Below are 18,695 nucleotides of genomic sequence, written 5' to 3'. Positions count from 1 at the left end.
TGCCAATGCAATGTAGAATTCCTGGGTTTTATTATAGTATACCACTGATGTGATGGATTACAACCATGAACTTTCTCCTGGAGGGAGACAGAGACATGTCCCCCACACTTTTTAAATTTTGCATTATGTATTCTGATGGTGGTCTGTTTTCACTTGCCTCCTACAGATTTTTAAATATCTACAAGTCAAAACATTGTATATATAAAAGTAAAAATTTGAGTGGTTGACAACATTACACAGTTAATGCATATATTATAACTTTCATTGACTGAGGAAATATGGTAAAATAAACAATATTTGGGTTTTATGCTGAAATAATGCCAATGAGAATCTGTTCAGATGAAAAAAAAAAAAGGTCAACTATTGCTAATACCCTTTTAATTATACAAGTTTACTACTCTACATTATTCTTTATAAGACGAAAGTTAACATTTTTCTAAACTGAAAATATATTTTCAATATTACTTACTCCTGCTGACACTATAGCTATTTCTTGATCTCCAGGGTTCCCTATCTTTGTCCATCTAAGCATTAAGAATGCTTTTTCCAGTCTTTTATACCCTACCAGAATGCCTTAGGCAAATTCTAATTTGCAAATTTCTCCACCAACTTCAATGCACTCTCTCATTCAGATAACATAATCAATTTTTCAAGATATCAAACAGGATAGTGTTAGCAGACGTAAACATTGCTGGAAATATATTTTCAGTTTAGGAAAATGTTAACTTCCAAAACATATTTACCATACACCATATTTAGAAAGTGGAAGGAGCTAGTAGAGACATGATTTGTACAGAAAGTGTCTGTATAGAACAGGAGTGAAAAAATATATAAAAAAAAAAGATACAAGAGTGGAGGAACCACACTACATCCAGAATGGATATGCTATTCACTTGGAACTTAGCTACTGTATCAAAGGTGGGATAGAATGTGAGTAACTTTCAGTATAGGCCAACTCCAACCAGATAGGTGAGATTCTTGGGTGTTGGAATTAAGGAGTTTTGACACCTATATCCCACTTTGGTGGGTAGGGCTATTGGACCACAGTGTTATATAGATATACTTTTGATTGAATCCTAGCCTGCAGCCATACAATTATGTAGAATCAAGATGAGAAAGTAAGTAATACCTAAGTGGACAAGCTTTCTCCTCCACCTAAGGAAGTCCAAAAGATAACACACGAGGCACAAAATCATGGGAACATGTATGCTGTACTCAACCAAATGGACAGTACCCAACCAATCTGTAATTATGAACATTCATCCTCACTTCCCAATCAAGTGGACAAAGAGTATTCAGTTTACCCTTATAATTACAGAAAGGGCATCGAAACTGCTAAACCAAGGTCCTAAGATGGAACCACTTTGTGTTCAGAATTATTAGGAGATACAGTTACAACAGAAAGTGTTCGTACGTTCACGATTAGGCTAATAGACGTATGTTATATTATAAATATTACACTAACACCCATTTACATAATTTTTTATGTAAATTAACCAACAAATAAACTGTTTATAAACAAATAACCAAAAATAAAAGGAGCAGAAAGTGTTTGTACAGTTCAGAACATGTGAAAAAATTGATATTCCCATAAAAATCTTGTTTAGTTTGGCAAATAAACTACATTATACCATTCCAAAACTAGACACTGGGTTCATAATTATTGGAATTTATCCAGCAAAAAATGTACTTCTGGCAATTTAGTGCCATCTCAGTCATTATCTGCTTGGTCATCATGGCAAACAGGAAACAACTAGCCAGTGATTTAAAACACCACATTATTGGAAAATCTCGTGTGTCTCTTTCCGGTATTGCTACACAACTTAATGTGCCGAAATCTACTGTTCAAAGCATAATTACCAAGTTTAACCTTACAGGATCAACTGCTAACCTCCCTCGTTCCGGACGCCTCACCAAAATTCCAGAGAACCAAGAGGAAGGTTCTCAAAGAAGTTAGTAAGAACCCTCATTTAATATATAATGACATACAGAAATTGGTAAGGGAAACTGGAGTTGTAGTAAGCACCTCTATGGTTACGAACATGTTGCGCTTTTCTAGGTTCAAAGCATGCCGTCCTTGTAGAACTCCATATATAAAGCCTGTTCATTTAGAAGCACGATTGAGGTATGCAATAAAACGTGTAGATAAACCCTTTACCTATTGGAAGAGTATTCTTTGGTCAGACGAGACTAAAATCGAGCTTTTCGGCCACAATGATGTTCGATATATTTTCCGTAAGAAGGGGGAACAAAATCTTCCAAAAAACACAATCCCTACAGTTAAACACGGAGGTGGCTTGATTATGCTATGGGGTTCCTTCAGTTGTAGGCAGCCTTCACCTCATCAATGGAATCATGAAAAAAGAAGAGTACGTTGATATATTAGACCCTTATATCAAGAATGATGCTCGGAACTTGCGGCTTCGGCATCATTGGATCTTCCAGCACGACAATGACCCTAAACACACATCAAAATATGTGCAATCCTGGTTGCAGAGAAGCCATATAAGCGTTCTGGAGTGGCCATCACAGTCACCCGATCTCAACCCAATTGAAAACGTTTGGCATGAGTTGAAGACCAGAGCTCATCAGCGTCATCCGAAAAACTTGCAAGAGTTGGAGGCCTTCTGTAAAGAAGAATGAAAGAAAATGCCAGTCAAGTACTGTCAAACGATCATGGAGGGCTATGAGGAGAGATTGCACCAAGTAATACAACTTACCATTAAAGTAGATGCACAAACACTTTCTGCCCCTTCTATGTTTGGTTATTTGTTTATAAACAGTTTATTTGTTGTTCAATTTACATTAAAACATTTTGCAGATGTATGTTAGTATAATATTTATTATACACTATACTTTCATTATCCTAATCATGATACTTTTTAAGTTATGAGGAAACTCTACTCACGACACAGGAGTACGAACACTTTCTGTCATAACTGTAGCAGGCCACTTTCCATGAACAATATACAAAACCAACATTAATCAAAAAGAAGGGGCATGCATTCCCCAGCAAGACAGCTTCTGCCTCTCCTAGTATGGGGAACTTTCCAGATACCCTAGTAGGAGGGCCCCAATTTCATCCTGTTCTCCATTAGTGGAGGAACACACTTGAACATTCTGGAGGAAAAGCCTCTGTCCACCACCCCAGTGACTGGAAGCTGGGGGTAGTAAGGACTCCCAAGCTCCACTATAAGTCTTGGGGAGGGCAGAAAATGAATTGGAAAGTCCTGAGGAACAGTGCTCTGTAAATTATGCAATAGGTCAATCAAGTTCCCTACATTTTTAAAAGAAAACTGATTCTGATTTATTCAACCTGAAGATCAGCAAGGATGTGCAGGATTCCCTCATGATTATTCGTTGACTGGTGGTCAATAACAAGGTAATACCATCTGATAGGAATCTAGGTGATCTTACAGAACACTGCATTTCAAAAGAGCTTGTTGCAGCTTGTAGTAATTATAGAGTGAAAGTGGTTGCTTGTATAGAATTGAGAAAAGAAAGCATACCTGTCTGGGCAACACTTACCACAGGGTGGGATCCACTGAAAAATAAAGTGATCCTTCCAAAAAACAATGAATGTTGGTTGGATCGGAATTTTCTCCTAAGTAATGAGACAGAATGATCCAAGAGATTGAAATGCATGATCCACTGGTCATGCAGTGACCACAGAAGGAACTTCAAATGTGCTTGTCCCAAAGAAATGAGAGGCTTGAGAGATACACACATCTTCCAAAGAAAAAAAAAAAACATCTGTGTAGTAGGAGAAGGAAATAAAAGTGCAAGCCTGATAAGAGTTGGTCGAGTGCAACTTAAGCGAGTATTGAGAAACACAACAAAATGTACAGGACATTGCATAAGTGACAAAATAGATTTCTCCAGTCCAATAAAGAAACCTGTTTTTATGGCTTCTAAAAAGAGAATTTGAAAGTGTTGTTCCACTAATTGATGGAATAGAGCTAGAAGGAGTCAGTCATCCATAAAATGATATGTATATATGCTCAAGGAATGCAAGTGACAAGAAAAAGATCAAAACAACTCTGCAGAAATCATAAGATGCTGATGCAAAACCAAAACGTCCAAAAAGGAAGTTCCCAACCCCAGTGCACAATTCTGAGAAACCTCTGGAAAGATTGCTATGGGAATATGAGGATAAGCATCAGTAACACTGAACTTTGGTAATCCAAAGTCTTGGTGCAAAGTGCCATTACAGGTTGAAAAAAAAGATTCTATTGTAAAGCAAGGAGAACTGAAAAATTAGTTGAGTCAAGATAGACTAATGATTGGTTACCAATCTCCTGTCTTTTTAGGTACCACAAATAAACAGGAATAAAATCCCTCTCTACTGTCTTTTTGACTTATAACTCTTTATGGCTTGGGAACAAAGATCCACTTGCCATGGATTTGTTGGAGATGAATAGGAAAAAGGTTGAACAAACAATTGTAGATGTGAGGTAAATTAAATGTCCAATCCTGAAGTCAGTATACGGAATATACATGGATCCTGGTGAAGGAATTCTGGATGTCCAGGAAGTTATGTAGTAATTATCCCACTGCTCTCCCAATCCCTGGAATAGTCACTGATGTCATTGCCATCAATCTGCCTGAGTGAAAGATCCTCAATAATACAAATGGATTGTATTAGAGGAACCAATAAACCTGGAAACTTAAAGATGGAATTGGAAAAACTATGAGCTAATACTCCAAAATTAACATTAGAAAGATGAGAAGCCAATGATGATAAAGAAGAATGTAAACAAGCTGTATCAATTCAGGATTCTAACATCTCTGGAACTCCAGCAAATAACATGGGATAGAGAAAAGTAAATTCCCATAACTCCTTGAGGGCAAAATACTGCAAACAAACCCTTTCTAACAAAGCATCTCTACCCAATAAATCCCAACAAAAAGCCAGCCAGGAAACTAAAGTGTATTACTGGATTCTAATTAATACACATTTACTTCCAATAATAATAAATACTGTTGCAAAAAAGCCAAAAAAAATCAGTACAATGGTATCTCGGTTCTCAAGCAACTCCCTTCTCGAACAATTCGGTTTTCAAATATATTGTGTGAGAAAAAAATGTCTTGGTTGTCAAACATAAATTCAGTTCCCGAACCAAGCTGTCGTGGCCCGAACCCCCGAAAAAACCCGACTGATGACCCAAACGACCCTTTGACCATTTTCGGCCCACACCAAAGTTGCCCGAAACATTTTACCCACACCTGTTGCTCAGTCCACACCCCCGCTAAAATCTGCTGTGAACATTCTCGTTTTTCTTTTTGTTTGTTTGTTTTTGTTATTTTTCTAAATATTCTGATTAAATAAGCCACCATGGGGTCAAAGAAGGATAATGAAAGAAGCTAACCAAAAAGAAAAGTTGTTAGAGCCACAATAGAGGTGAAAAAAGATCTCATAGTGAAGTATGAGAGTGGTGTTCATGTGTCTGACCTTGCTACACAGTTTGGTATGGCGAAGTCTAGAGTCTGCACCATACTGGAAAATAAAGAGGTCATCAAAGGAGCTGATGTTGCAAAAGGAGTGACAGTGCTTACGAAACAATGATCACAAACAATGGAAGAGGTAGAAAACTGTTGTTGATTTGGGTAAATGAAAAACAGTTAGCTGGTGATAGCATTTCTGAGACCATCATTTGTGAGAAAGCAAAGCAGTTGCAAGCTGACCTCCTGAAAAACACCCCTGGAATGGCTAGTAGGGGGTGGTTTGAAAGTTTAGAAAGAGAAGTGGCATACATAGTGTGGTGAGACATGGGGATGGTGCCAGTTCTAACAAAGACACTGCTGATAAATCTGTTAGGGAATTTAAGGGCTATGTAGAAGCTGAGAATTTTATTCCCCAACAAGTGTTCAACTATAATGAGACAGGCCTCTTTTGGAAGAAAATGCCAAAGAGAACCTGCATCACCAAGGAGGAGAAGTCACTGCTAGGACACAAGCCAATAAAGGACAGGCTAACTCTATTGTTATGTAGTAATGAAAGTTTGGACTTAAAGCTTAAGCCTTTGCTTGTGTACCATTCTGAGAACTTGAGGTAATTAAAAAAAACAATTTCCTGAAAAGTAAACTAAATGTCATGTGGAGGGCTAATAGTAAAGCATCAGTAACCAGGCAATTTTTTATGGAGTGGGTCCATGAAGTGTTTGCCCCAAGTGTAAAGAATTACCTCACGGAAAAACAGTTGCCACTCAAGGCCCTTCTTGTGATGGACAATACACCTGCTCACCCAACAGGCTTGGAGAACAGGTTGGTGGAGGAGTACAGTTTCATTACATGACTCCTCTCATTCAGCCCATGGACCAGCAGGTCATATCAAACTTTAAGAAACTCTACACCAAAGCACTGTTTCAAAGGTGAAGTGACCTCTAACACAGAGTTAACCCTCAGAGAGTTCTGGAAAAACACTTTAATATCCTCCATTGCTTGAGGATCATAGACAAAGCCTGGAGGGAAGTGTCTTTGAGAACCATGAACTTAGCCTGGAAGAAATTGTGGCCAGACTCAGTAGCAGATAGACTTTGAAGGCTTTGAGGCTGAGCCTGTTGTCGAGGATATTGTCTCACTAGGCAAGTGTATGGGCTTGAATGTGAGTGGTGATGATGTGGAGAAGTTGGTGGAAGACCACAACACTGAGCTCAACACGGAAGAACTCCAAGACCTTCAGAAGGAGAAGCAACAGAAGGCAACTGAGGAAGTGTCTTCAGATGTTCCTAGTTCACTGATCAAGGAAATGTGTGGAAAATGGGGAGAATTACAAAGTTTTGTGGGAAAATTTCACCCTGACAAAGCTGTAGTACACTGCAGCATAAGCCTTTTCAATGACAATGCCATGTCTTACTTCAGAAACATTTTAAAATGCAGGCAGAAACAAACCTCATTAGACAAGTTTTTAGTGAGAAATAGGCCTAGTGAGTCTCAAGCAGGTTGTAGCAGTGCAAAGAGACAGAAAAAAGAAAGAACCCCGGAAGGAGAGTTACCTGTCATTTTTATAGAAGGTGACTCCCCTTCCAAACAATAATAACCCTCCTACTCTCCACGTTCCTCACCATCTTTCACTTACACCATCAGCTCTTTTCAACACAGGTAAAGTGCAGTTAACTTTTCATTTATTGTTTTTCTATTGTGTTTATAATAGTTTTTGTGGTTGACTTAATGCATGTAAGTATTATTATACAGGTATAAATAAGCAATATTTTTACTTAAAATGCTTCATAATGTGTAATTTTTGGAGGTCTGTAACGGATTATTTTAATTTACAGTATTTCTTATGGGAAAAATTGATTCAGTTTTCGAACAAATTGGTTTTTGAACAGCCTTCTGGAATGGATTAAGTTCAAGAACCGAGGTACCACTGTATTTCATGAATTGGATCTATGCAACGTAAGTGCACATTACCTGTTGAGGTTGACCTTGCTGTCCCTGAATCTGGCCAACAGGAATGACCTGAATCTATACATAGAGAAAAACAATGAAAAACACACAAACAATTATATATTACATACACACACGTGTATATATGAATTTCACCAAAACTCAAAATACACAAAACAATTTAGTACCTATCAGAAATGACAAATTTTATTTTCTAATATGCTTTGAAAGTTTACATAGTACATGAAAACAGGCCACAAACATATATATGTCTAAATTTTACTTTTTAAATTTCACTTTGTTCAAAATAACAATACACTTATCATGAAATAACTAACTTACAGTCTGGAGGATGTTCCATACATATAACAAAATATGCTGACAATTAACTTGCTAATGCTTTTACAAAGTATTTTTAAATATTTAAAGTATTGTAGTACTCTGTTAGATATACTATTTTACTAATAAATTACTTTAAGTCTGCATTAAAAGGATTACATAAAACTGATTAATTATAATTTAAAAAACAAGAAAAATATAACTCATGCAGAACAAGAAAAATTGAATTTTCATCATTATATAATTTAAATTTTGGCAGAATGTTACACATCGCTTTTAATAAGCAATATCAACAAATAAAAATCAGGGTGAACTGAGATGAGAAGCAACAAGTGTAATAGTCTGTTATTCTGTTAAAAAAAAACTTAAACAAGTTTAACCCATTCACTGCAACTGGGAAATATATTTGCAACTGCACTGGGATATACATGTCCCAATCACTATTAAAGGGTTAAATTACTTTCACTGCATTGAAAAGGATATAGTTTCCAGAAAAAATGTTATCCTGAAAGCATATTTTTCATAGTTCTCTATCATAAAATGGTTTGAAAAGAAACTATTGCTGATGTTCATTTTCCAGTTCATAATAATATTTCTACAAAATTTCATATCATACTAATAATGTGCTTTCCTTCACCCTAAAAATCCAACTTTCATACCTTTATTACTGGAAACTACATAATATACAAATGATGGTCTAAATAAAAACTATATGTTAGGGACACATACATTTAGCTAGAAAATGTTAACTCATACAGTATCTTATTATACCAAGCAACTCATTCATTCTGAAGTTACAAAATTTAATCGTTGTTGTACATACTGAATTCTAATATCTAATCTTATGATTAAGTATTACACATACAACTTAAAAATAAATAATACACTTATTTCTATAACTATTAAATAAAGAGGGAGCCACTACAATATCTGCACGGCTCCCAGCACTGTCACTGTACCTGAGAAAGTGGCTGAGCTGACTGGTGGCTAGGTTGACTTTGAATCTGGAATTTACCACCTATGAGCATTTTGTCTCTACCCATTTTATAGATACATCACATACATCTAGTTTTTAGATTTCAAAGTTACATTCATAATGGGGTATAAATATAAACTAGCATTGTACTGTCTAAACCATGAAATTACATACAACTAGATTCGTATGATTGTGACAAACATGAAACAATGTTCTGTCACGCTTAAATTTCTGACTTATAAACTGAACAATTCAGCTTTATACTGTGCATGAAGACTAGCACGATAATATTGCTACTTCACAAGCATTTAAGATGCATGGTAAATAAAACAGGAATCAGAAAAAGGCTATAGGTTTTCAAAACTATTTAATTAAAATTTAGATTTTCGTAACTTGTGATAAAAATATATCATAATGATAAATTTAATCCCATGGTAATTTCATTACATTTTCATAGTCTCTCCTTTGGTCATGTTATTGTGATGTTACTTGCACTCAACTGGATTGACAATATTGGCACATCTTTAATTTATAATAAATATTTAAAATATCTCAGAATTTGAACTTTTAAATGATTTTACAAAATGAAAAAGTTAACTTTTGATGTTTACATATTTTCAAATAATTAAATTATCAGACTGAGAAAAGTTCATTAAAAAAAACTAACTTGAAAAATTACTACAAGTTTTCCACATCTGTATGTATTTTAATATTCTCAAAGTCCAATGAGAGCCCATGAAGGTAATGGAAAGTGAACTCAAAAAAAAATTCATTTCAATTATGATAAGATAATCTTATCATATTTAACTGCAAGGTTAGCTAAAAAAAGGTATTTGTATAAAACATCTTACACTCAATATGGTCATTTTTTTCCATCTGAAGCAAAATAAATGTTTTCTTGTTCAAACACTATGTTCACATATGCCTAAATTCCAAACAATTTGTACAAATTTTCCTTAACTTTTTTTCACAGTTCACAAACAAATCACATTTTATTACACATGTACAGTATTTTTATCTTCAGTGTTATTTTGCAAATATCTAATCACTTTTTACAAAAACATAATACAATCACACCAGGTTGCATTTTTAAACAGACAAACAATGATTTGAAAGCATAATGAAGTGATTTATTTTTTTGGGGAGCATACTACATGTTTCAATAGAAAACAGGCTAATGTCCATCAAAGCATGTAGTATGTTCCTCAAAAAAATAAACCATTTCATTATGCTCATAAATCATTGTCTGCTTACATAAAAATAGTTATCAGTCAGCTTTGCATTTTAATTAATATAGGTAATTTTTATTCAGCAATCAGAAAAAAATCATCACCAAGGATAGCAAATAACACATATTCATTAACCCTAATGTCACATTATGTACTTAAAACCAAATATAATTTCAATAAATAATTTCAAAAAAAAATTGTCAAAACAGGGCTGTAGTGTATTAGCAAATTAATGTGTTTGAAGAATTTGGTTACTTTGGACTTATTTTGTGCTTAATGCTATTAACAGAGCACCCTTGATCTAAACTATAAATCAAAACAAAATTATTATATATATATATATAAATTTTAAAATTCAGTTCATAGAAGTTGATAACAAACACACAATAAACATCTTTTTAGCTGCCATGTTTATAAATACACAACTCTCCCAGTACCAGATTTGATACATAAAAAAACAGACAGGTGTCTTAATATTTATTACATATCTGAAATTTGTAAATGATAAACTTTAAGAGATTGAAAGAGAATGCTCTACCCTTTCTTCCCAGTGAGACAAAATGCCCAATTCACATGGCAGTCTTCTAGACAGGGGACATGTATACATGGCAAGTGTTCTACACAGGGACCATATATATATTTATGGCAGTGAGAGTTTAAATATTCACTAGAGATAGTTAAGCTTTATATTTTTATACAACAGTAAATTTATTGACACTTTTAAACTCTTAAACACTTTTATAAGAATATAACTGTACAGTATGCCACTGTGTTCACTAATCCAGCTAGTTCCCATTGTACCTCACATGTTAATGCAAATTTTCCTAAAATGTATTTCAGTACTTTAAAAGCCATTAAAGATATACATTTTCCTTGATTCTGAAATCTCTCCAAAATTAATCTGCTTCATATTTTTAAAAATCTGGCAGCTGATTTCAGCCATTTACACTTAGCATTTTTAATACAAGTCTAATTAGCTATGATTGGTGTGTCTTTAGTTTGAAAGTACATATTACCATGATGCTAAAATACAATTCAGTTCTATTAATAAAACCAAAAATGTAGTTATTTTGTCCAATTTCAAATTAGTTATTCCTTGATAGATTGTTTAGGCAGAGTATTTATGATGAAATTCGTAGAATGGACAGCAACAGCCTGTTGTGGAGACACAAATATAGAGGAAAACATTTCAAAAGTCTTCCACCTTTCTTCTTCAGGTCACTGACTTCAAGGTGGAAGACTTTTGAAACGTCGTCCTCTACATTTTTTATGTCCACATAATGCATTTTTGATATCTACAGTTATAATATTAAAAAAAATCAACTAGTTTATATTGAATAACAACAAACTGCATACTACAATATATTTTTAATGTAAAAACACTGTAACTGTAGTTCAAAATTGTTTATTTCTGACATTTTTATATAGTTTTCAAAATATTAAGAAATATGAATATTTTCACATTCTTTTCTTTGATGTCCCATAACTTTAATAAAAAGATAACTTATTCCTTCAACATATATATATGCACAAAATACTAAAGCATATAAACAGTACATAAAATACAATTTGTATTGGTATTATTGTAATTATAAAATAGGTTTAAATTCTTAAAAATGTATATTAGGCTTTTGAGAAGATTTTAATGCAGGAAGAAAGCTTAAATATTTCCTGTCACAAAAAAAAAACTTTTATTGCATGTTTTAAAATGGTTGTAAATTCAAGTTTGCAAGTCCAGCAAGTAACACTTAATGCAAAAAAACAACTTTTATTGCATGTTTTAAAATGGTTGTAAATTCAAGTTTGCAAGTCCAGCAAGTAAGACTTAATGATGCCTGACCAAAATAACAAGCTAACTAAAATGTTTTGGCCTCTAAACTAAAAATAAATCTTTTATCACAGTAGGCCATTCATTTGGTTAGGTCAATGTTCAATTAATGCAAAATTAGGAGTAATACTAAATAACCCAGTTTAAGTATAGACATAAATCACTATCTGCGGTTTTATACCTGTTGTAGTTGTTGACCAGGCTGTCCCTGTATTTGGATAGTCTGACCTTGAGGAAGAGCTTGCACCATTATTTGCTGTCCAGCAGTAATGAGATGTGGTTGGTTTCCTGTTGCTTGTGATACCTGAACCACCTATAAAATGGAGAAATTCATAGGCATTTTCAGTCAAAGCTTTAAAGAATAATCTCACTGTGATTGAAGATAGCATGATTTTTACAGTGACTTATATTGAAAAGCTTTAAGGTAGGTACTACTGTTAAGTATTTTACTAATTTAGGAACTAAGACTTGTTCAGCAGAGCCAAATGTTATGGATTTTGTATTCAGTATATGAATTTTATTTAGCATAATTCTTTCCTGATTCAGTATTATTTTCTAAATATTTATATTTCTTTGTGATTTAAAAAACAAGATCACCAGAATTTTCAGTAAACAGTATAGGAACTCAATAATTCATAATTTATATTTTGGCAGCAAGACTTTTATAAGTTTATCAAAGAAATTTTTTAAATAGGTTGAGGCCTACCCATAAGATGAGAAAAATCATCATGAAGTGCAACATTTAACATAAGGCATGCAACAAACTAACAAATACCATAAATATATACATTTCAGTATAAACAGGTCAATACTTGAACAGAAGAATTCTATTAATGTTTCACAGAAACTGCATTAGAAGTTACACACTAGAATCTTAGGAAATTTCTGACATCTGACAAATTTTCATGGTTGGTTGGTTGGCATTTATTGGTGCAAAGCAACTAGGCTATCTGCACCATACAATCAGTAAAAAATTAAAAATAAAAGTAAAATTATTAAAATACATAAAAAGGAATCATGTTGAAACAAAGTCCATTTTGAATTAAAAACTTAAAAAAAGTTAAAAAGGCCAATGACTCTTAACAATTTAAAAACACAATTGAGGTGTACAGTGTCACCATCACCAATGACATTGCCCAACATCAAGAGTGAACCCATGGTAAAAATATGTCTAAAATGGTGCCATTGCTCATGGTTGTAATGATGGTCAGACAGTAAAATGTGGGCTATTGTGGACAAATTCTTATCAAAATCTGCACAGTTAGCTTTATGGTTGCACAAAGTAAAGTACCTGTGGTTGGGAAGTAACCTGAACTGCTCCAGAAGCCTGGAGGTTCTGCATGACAGTCACCTGTTCAGATGTACCACCATTTCCAGACTGTGCTGCTACTTGGAATTGATCCATGTGCATGAGTCACTAGTTCCAACTTTTGATGCACACAGCTTTTACATGAATTCTTTACTGGAAAATAAAGTGAATGAAACTAACATAGATCATATGTAGCTACATCATAAATTCACCAATTTTTTTTATTCATCACTGTATAATGAAATTTCAAACAGTGGTAGTTTTCAATATTTCATTATTATTTATACATATTCTATGTGCCCTGTATAAGGGACACAAGGGAAAGAACTGATAATTTCATCCCTCCATAACTAGTAAAGAATATGTATTTATTTTAGAAAATACCAGCAAATTTTGCCCATAGTTAATTGATTTTTTTCCTAAAACACAATGCAGAATGTTGTTTTATAAAGTTTATACTTGCTTTGTTTTGTTTCTGTGTGCCCTTGGAGCAACTTTGTGCTCATTCGAAGAGGTAGGACAGACTTGTACAAGTGAAAGTTTCATCTCCTCGAAAGTGTATCATAGAAATAATCATTGACACAGTAAAACTAGGGTTGTGGAATATCACTTGTTTAGTCTTACCACTTTGGTATATCATTATTTTGACTTCTATTTTTATCTTTCAAAGATATTTTGCTCTACCATTTCAGTAGCCTGAGAAGATATAATAGATATAAAAATTACCTAGTACAAATTAAAATTGTGTATTTTTCTAAGAAAAAATATGTATTTTCTTCCATTCAATTGTTTCTTTTTCTATTTGACTCTGGTTATGTAAGTTCATAAGACTAGATAAAACTTACAGTGGAGAGAAGGAAGCAATATTCAAGGATAGATTCAATCTGAAAGTGTTAGAAGGAGTAAGAAAAGCTTTTCTCTTCTAAACACAGAGCTATTGTCAGCTATGGTGAGAACTACATCTGCATTCTTGAACTCTCCTCAGAAGTAAGAGTTGATAAGTGGCTAGGAGAAACTCTGGCTGCTGTGCTAGCCATCTACTGTTTACTTCCCATACATAAAAGCATGTAACAGTAGAAACGGGTCTGGGCATCTTGATATTTACTGGAACAATCTCCAAGACATTTCTATGTGCTTTCTAACTAGACAAGATGTTGGCAGGTGCTGGTTTGAGTCAATAAACAAAGACAGTAATAAAATGTATGAAATGGACAAAACTGACAATGAGTAGCTTTAAAGCCACAAAGAGTGAAAAGAATCTTGTCATGAATCTTTAAATCCTTAGGCAATCAGCAGTCTTCTCAGTTAGTAAAGCAGAAAAACAACACTCTGAGACTGCAATAAGTGACTAAAGTAATAAAACATGGTGACAAAAACTATCATGTCATTCTGTTCTGAACTTTTCCCAAGAATATCTCAATTATAAATTTGAATTTGGAGCATGAGGGCCTTTCTTTAACACTACAATTACCCAATTACAAAGCAGTGAGAATAGGTACACCAATGTTTCACAATGATATGATAAGAAAGATAACTCATTGATGTTTAAATGAAAGATGAAGGAGGTTGAACCATTCTTCAAGCATTCCAAGCAAACTGATTAAAATGTGTGGTCTCAGAAAGAAGTAATACAACATCTGATCTGGAGTCTAAGGGATCCAACACTCTTAATAAAAGCAACTTGACAACAGAAACATGACTGTTATGAGATACATCAGATTTGACAATGGAGAGACAAGCAATCCATACACTTTAAAAGTGAAGAGCCAGTAAGAATGTAATGGCTTGCATCCCAAACCTTTCTAAGAATATCTTCTGAAAATCATGATTCAATACTGATGGAAAGTTGTCAACAAGCTGCATAGCAAACCAAGTGAAATTATATGGGTCTCAAGAACAATTCATCTTTAACAGAGAGTTTTTGTGGTGACATAAAACTGTATGGTCACACCAAACCATATGCTGAAACAGAAGGAATCAATACTTCAAAGCATCATACACCACAAAAAAAAAAAAAGTGTTATGGTGCATCTGCAAGGGTTCCAGTTGAAGCAACAGGGCTTCTCAGACAAAAGTTGAGTTCATGAAGATGATAGGAACATGATGGATATAGCCTCTGCTTCAACCATAGCTCACCTGATCACTTAATGTGGGAATATCCATATCCTATTGCAACAAATGATTAATGAGTGTAAGTATAATTCAAAATAAGACCATAACAGAAGAATGAGAGTTGAAAATAAGCTGTGTTGGCTAGTTTAAAACAGTAAACCCTGTGTTCAAGCTAACCAAGAACTCAGAGAGGCAAAGAAGTCAGCTTACACCTAATATTATGGTGGCTGGTTTTTGAATTTTATAGTATGCACTTGTAGTAATATACATACACAATGCTAAGTTATTAGTGGATAACATCAAGACTTTACTCAACCTTGCTGAATCATTAGGCACTTCTACTGAAGCTGTCACTTTGGTCAGTTAGCAAAAAAATTCATATTGGCAAATGATGGTAAGCTAGATATGATAGATAACATTGTCTCGCATGTCATCTTGGAAATGTTGCTCACTTGTTGTAGAAAGTTATCTCTGATCTTGGTTCAGACAGTGGTATCTTGTGTAATGCCAAGCAACACTGCAGTATAGTTGTAGATTTTCTTCTAGACTCATCCCATCTGAGAGCAATAACTATTATTTGTTATACAAATTTTTTAACCAAATGAGCCAAAGATTGTCCTTTGACTAATACATATTAGTGTAGCCTATTATAGATCTATTGTTTGAACAAAAGATGAGCTGGAGTACATGTAGAAATCAACAAGGATCAAACTTCAATAGCATTTCACCATATCACCCTCAGTCTAATTCTAATGCTTCACAAGGCTATAAAGGTTATTCAGAAAAGTCTAAATGTGGTACAGGTTGTTTCTATAACTGCCAGATAAGGTGGTCAGTATGTTTACCATCACTATAAGCTTTCGATCTACCCCAAATGAAGTTACTGCAATAAGAAATCATGTTCTTGACACTGTTTATCAAGTCTCAAAATATCCTTCACACTGACAAATATTTTATCCATATCAACAATATTATGTTGTTTAAAAAGGGAGACATAATAGCAAAGCTAGTGTGCATGAAAAGTAATTTAGTTATGCAGTAAATATGACTTTCAAACTCACAATACTAAACTTTCCTGAATAATATTTGTTTCCAAATGTGCCTCAAGTAACATTTTGTAATTTTAAAAAATATATAATTACTTTTTATGCATGTTGTTTTTATGACAAATGTAAAATTATGTTTGCTTGATATTTTGTCATCAGGCTTATACCTATAACTACAATTTGTTTATAAACAAAACTTAAGTAATATGGATATTTCATGAGAAAAAGTAAATTTTATAATCCATTAAGATTTTAGTTTCTGCTAGTTTCTATAACTAAGTTTAATTAATTGGAGTAGTCCTAGATAACATGAAGGCTTGAAGAATGTAATTTTCTTTCTACATGCTTTGTACTTGACTACATAAACATAAGCATTTACAGTTCAACCACGTTTAGCATTTTTTCCATGACTGTTTTAAAATATTGATGTATTAACACAAAATAAAACTTATAGAACAAATAGCAATTAAAATGGAAAGTTGTATGACTGTATTAGTTTTACAAATCTTTAAAGACATTTTCATCAGTCTGTATCTTGTAAGTTTCTTTGCATCAACACTAGAACTATCTACTTTATCTTGTTTCACTAACGCAATGTTTATCAACATCATATTTAAACTTATAGCTTGTTGTCACTATGAGTATGTAATTTGAAACTATATTGAGTAAGTCTTTTGTTTTGTTTTGTTTTTATTTTGCAGTAACCAATATAAATTACAATTCAAGTTTACTTAAAAACCCTGTGTTAAGATATACTTATTATACCTGATCCAAAATTTATTATTAAACAATTGAAACTCATGTGAAGGTTTGTTACTTTCTAAACAGTTGAAATAGTACACAAAATAAATAACTATAGATGTTCTTCGTCAGACTAATTTAACACAAACAGATACGAAAGTATGCATGCAAGGTAACTGTTCAAGTACAACTACAACAGTACATGCCTCTTTTCTAGAAATGCAGACGTTGTATTACAACTAGCAGTTATTACTACTACTAGTGAAGCTCATCATACGTACCAATGCTATCAAGTATTCTCAGTGAATAATATACTAAAATAGAAAATAATGAATTCGAGTGCACAGAAATGTTACGTATTATGAAAACACCTAACTACTGTTTAAACACTGACTTAATTATACATAAATTTAAAATGTTAATAAGATATATATATATGTATAACTTAGTAATAACATAATCAAAACTCAAACCAAGGCTAAAAAATGGCACTAGTTTCTGACGCTCGGGGTTGACTACGTCAACACTTTTTACATTGCTTTGTTTCACAGTCATGGTTAGGCTTAGCAAACAGTTAACAGACCACTTTATATTCTCATATATTTTACACATCGCAACTTCACATTCTCAAATTTGCAGAAAGACCTTGTAACACGTGCTTTCGAAGTATGGTGTAGACAAAATCGAAGATAATTTGCGAACTTACATTGGATAGAAGCACAGTCGTCTCTTCTTGATTGGCTATAGGAAACCTGCACCAATGGACAACGAATCACCAGTCATAAAAACAACAAGCTTCGTCTTTATTGGTGCTATTCTATTCATTGCTTCTTTTCCCGTTGAGAAAACTTGAAACAGATTTCTTTCTCTTTAATATTTCCATAAAATAACCAATTTTGCAAAACAGTTGTTCTGTGAACACACAACTGTTTCTTATTTTATTAATAAATAAATTACTTACTTTTTTATCTTTCTCTCGCTATGCTGATTTATTTTTACTAGCACCAAACAATAGATAGAATAGCTAAATTTACTTCCGGAAATTGTTTGCCAGTCGTAAAAAACGTCACAATTCACATCAATCGGAATAACATTGGCTTTTCCGCCTCATCTTGGAGATTTTTCTGTGTACGACAGAAAAGCCCGAATTATGTTTCGTTTGAATCCATACGCTTTCTCAGATGGCACCATAATGTTGCAATCCAGTAGATTCAGTGATGTCGAGAAACACACTTATAGAGAAATTTATATGTAAAAACGGCTCGTTTGGGTTCACTAGACGATGACCGAAGAAGGTCGAAACGTTGTTCGCTCTTCTATGTAAAATATTTTCTCAACCCAAACGAGCCGTTTTTGCATATAAAAATCTAGTAGATTGATGATTATTGATACGCTGCATTTCGCTTCCTATGTTCAGTTTAACTACTCCAAACTGAGAAAGCTAAAATACGCTGCTATTAGGGGGCTGAATACTTATAAAATAAGCTAATTTTAATTTATATATATATATCATTTGCAAATATTGCTGACATTCAACCTTCTTCGCACATAACAGTGTTAAGTTTGATCATTAGTGTTTTGAATATAAATAAGGTCATAAACATTCCTGATGACGAGAAACCCACTTGAACTAAAAAGTGTATCTCAAGACGGCTGGCATGGGTATTAAAACCTTTATTAAAATAAAGTAGAAAACAGCATTTCGACCTTCTTAGGTCATCTTCAA

At 33.5% G+C, this 18,695-nt stretch overlaps 1 protein-coding gene across 6 annotated transcripts in view; it reads right to left on the bottom strand.

The window, feature by feature from the left end:
- LOC143234968 (nuclear transcription factor Y subunit alpha-like) overlaps positions 1-17,779 on the bottom strand; it is a 44,198-nt gene extending 26,419 nt beyond the window's left edge. For 3 of the 6 annotated variants that reach the window (XM_076472661.1, XM_076472664.1, XM_076472666.1), the window contains exons 1-5: positions 17,676-17,779; positions 13,053-13,223; positions 11,943-12,074; positions 8,688-8,732; positions 7,414-7,467 (exon numbers count right to left, since the gene is read on the bottom strand). In XM_076472661.1, coding sequence (XP_076328776.1) covers positions 7,414-7,467; positions 8,688-8,732; positions 11,943-12,074; positions 13,053-13,172 — 351 coding nt within the window. In that variant the 5' untranslated portion in view covers positions 13,173-13,223; positions 17,676-17,779. Of the gene's footprint in view, positions 1-7,413; positions 7,468-8,687; positions 8,733-11,942; positions 12,075-13,052; positions 13,224-17,442; positions 17,648-17,675 lie in introns of those variants that run through there. The other 3 variants (XM_076472662.1, XM_076472663.1, XM_076472665.1) reach the window with 3 other exon arrangements.
- Positions 17,780-18,695: the final 916 nt, after the last annotated feature.

Source organism: Tachypleus tridentatus, chromosome 12, assembly GCF_004210375.1.
Source record: "Tachypleus tridentatus isolate NWPU-2018 chromosome 12, ASM421037v1, whole genome shotgun sequence".
NCBI classification, from domain to species: domain Eukaryota; kingdom Metazoa; phylum Arthropoda; class Merostomata; order Xiphosura; family Limulidae; genus Tachypleus; species Tachypleus tridentatus.
This window is presented reverse-complemented; position numbering and strand designations above follow the sequence as displayed.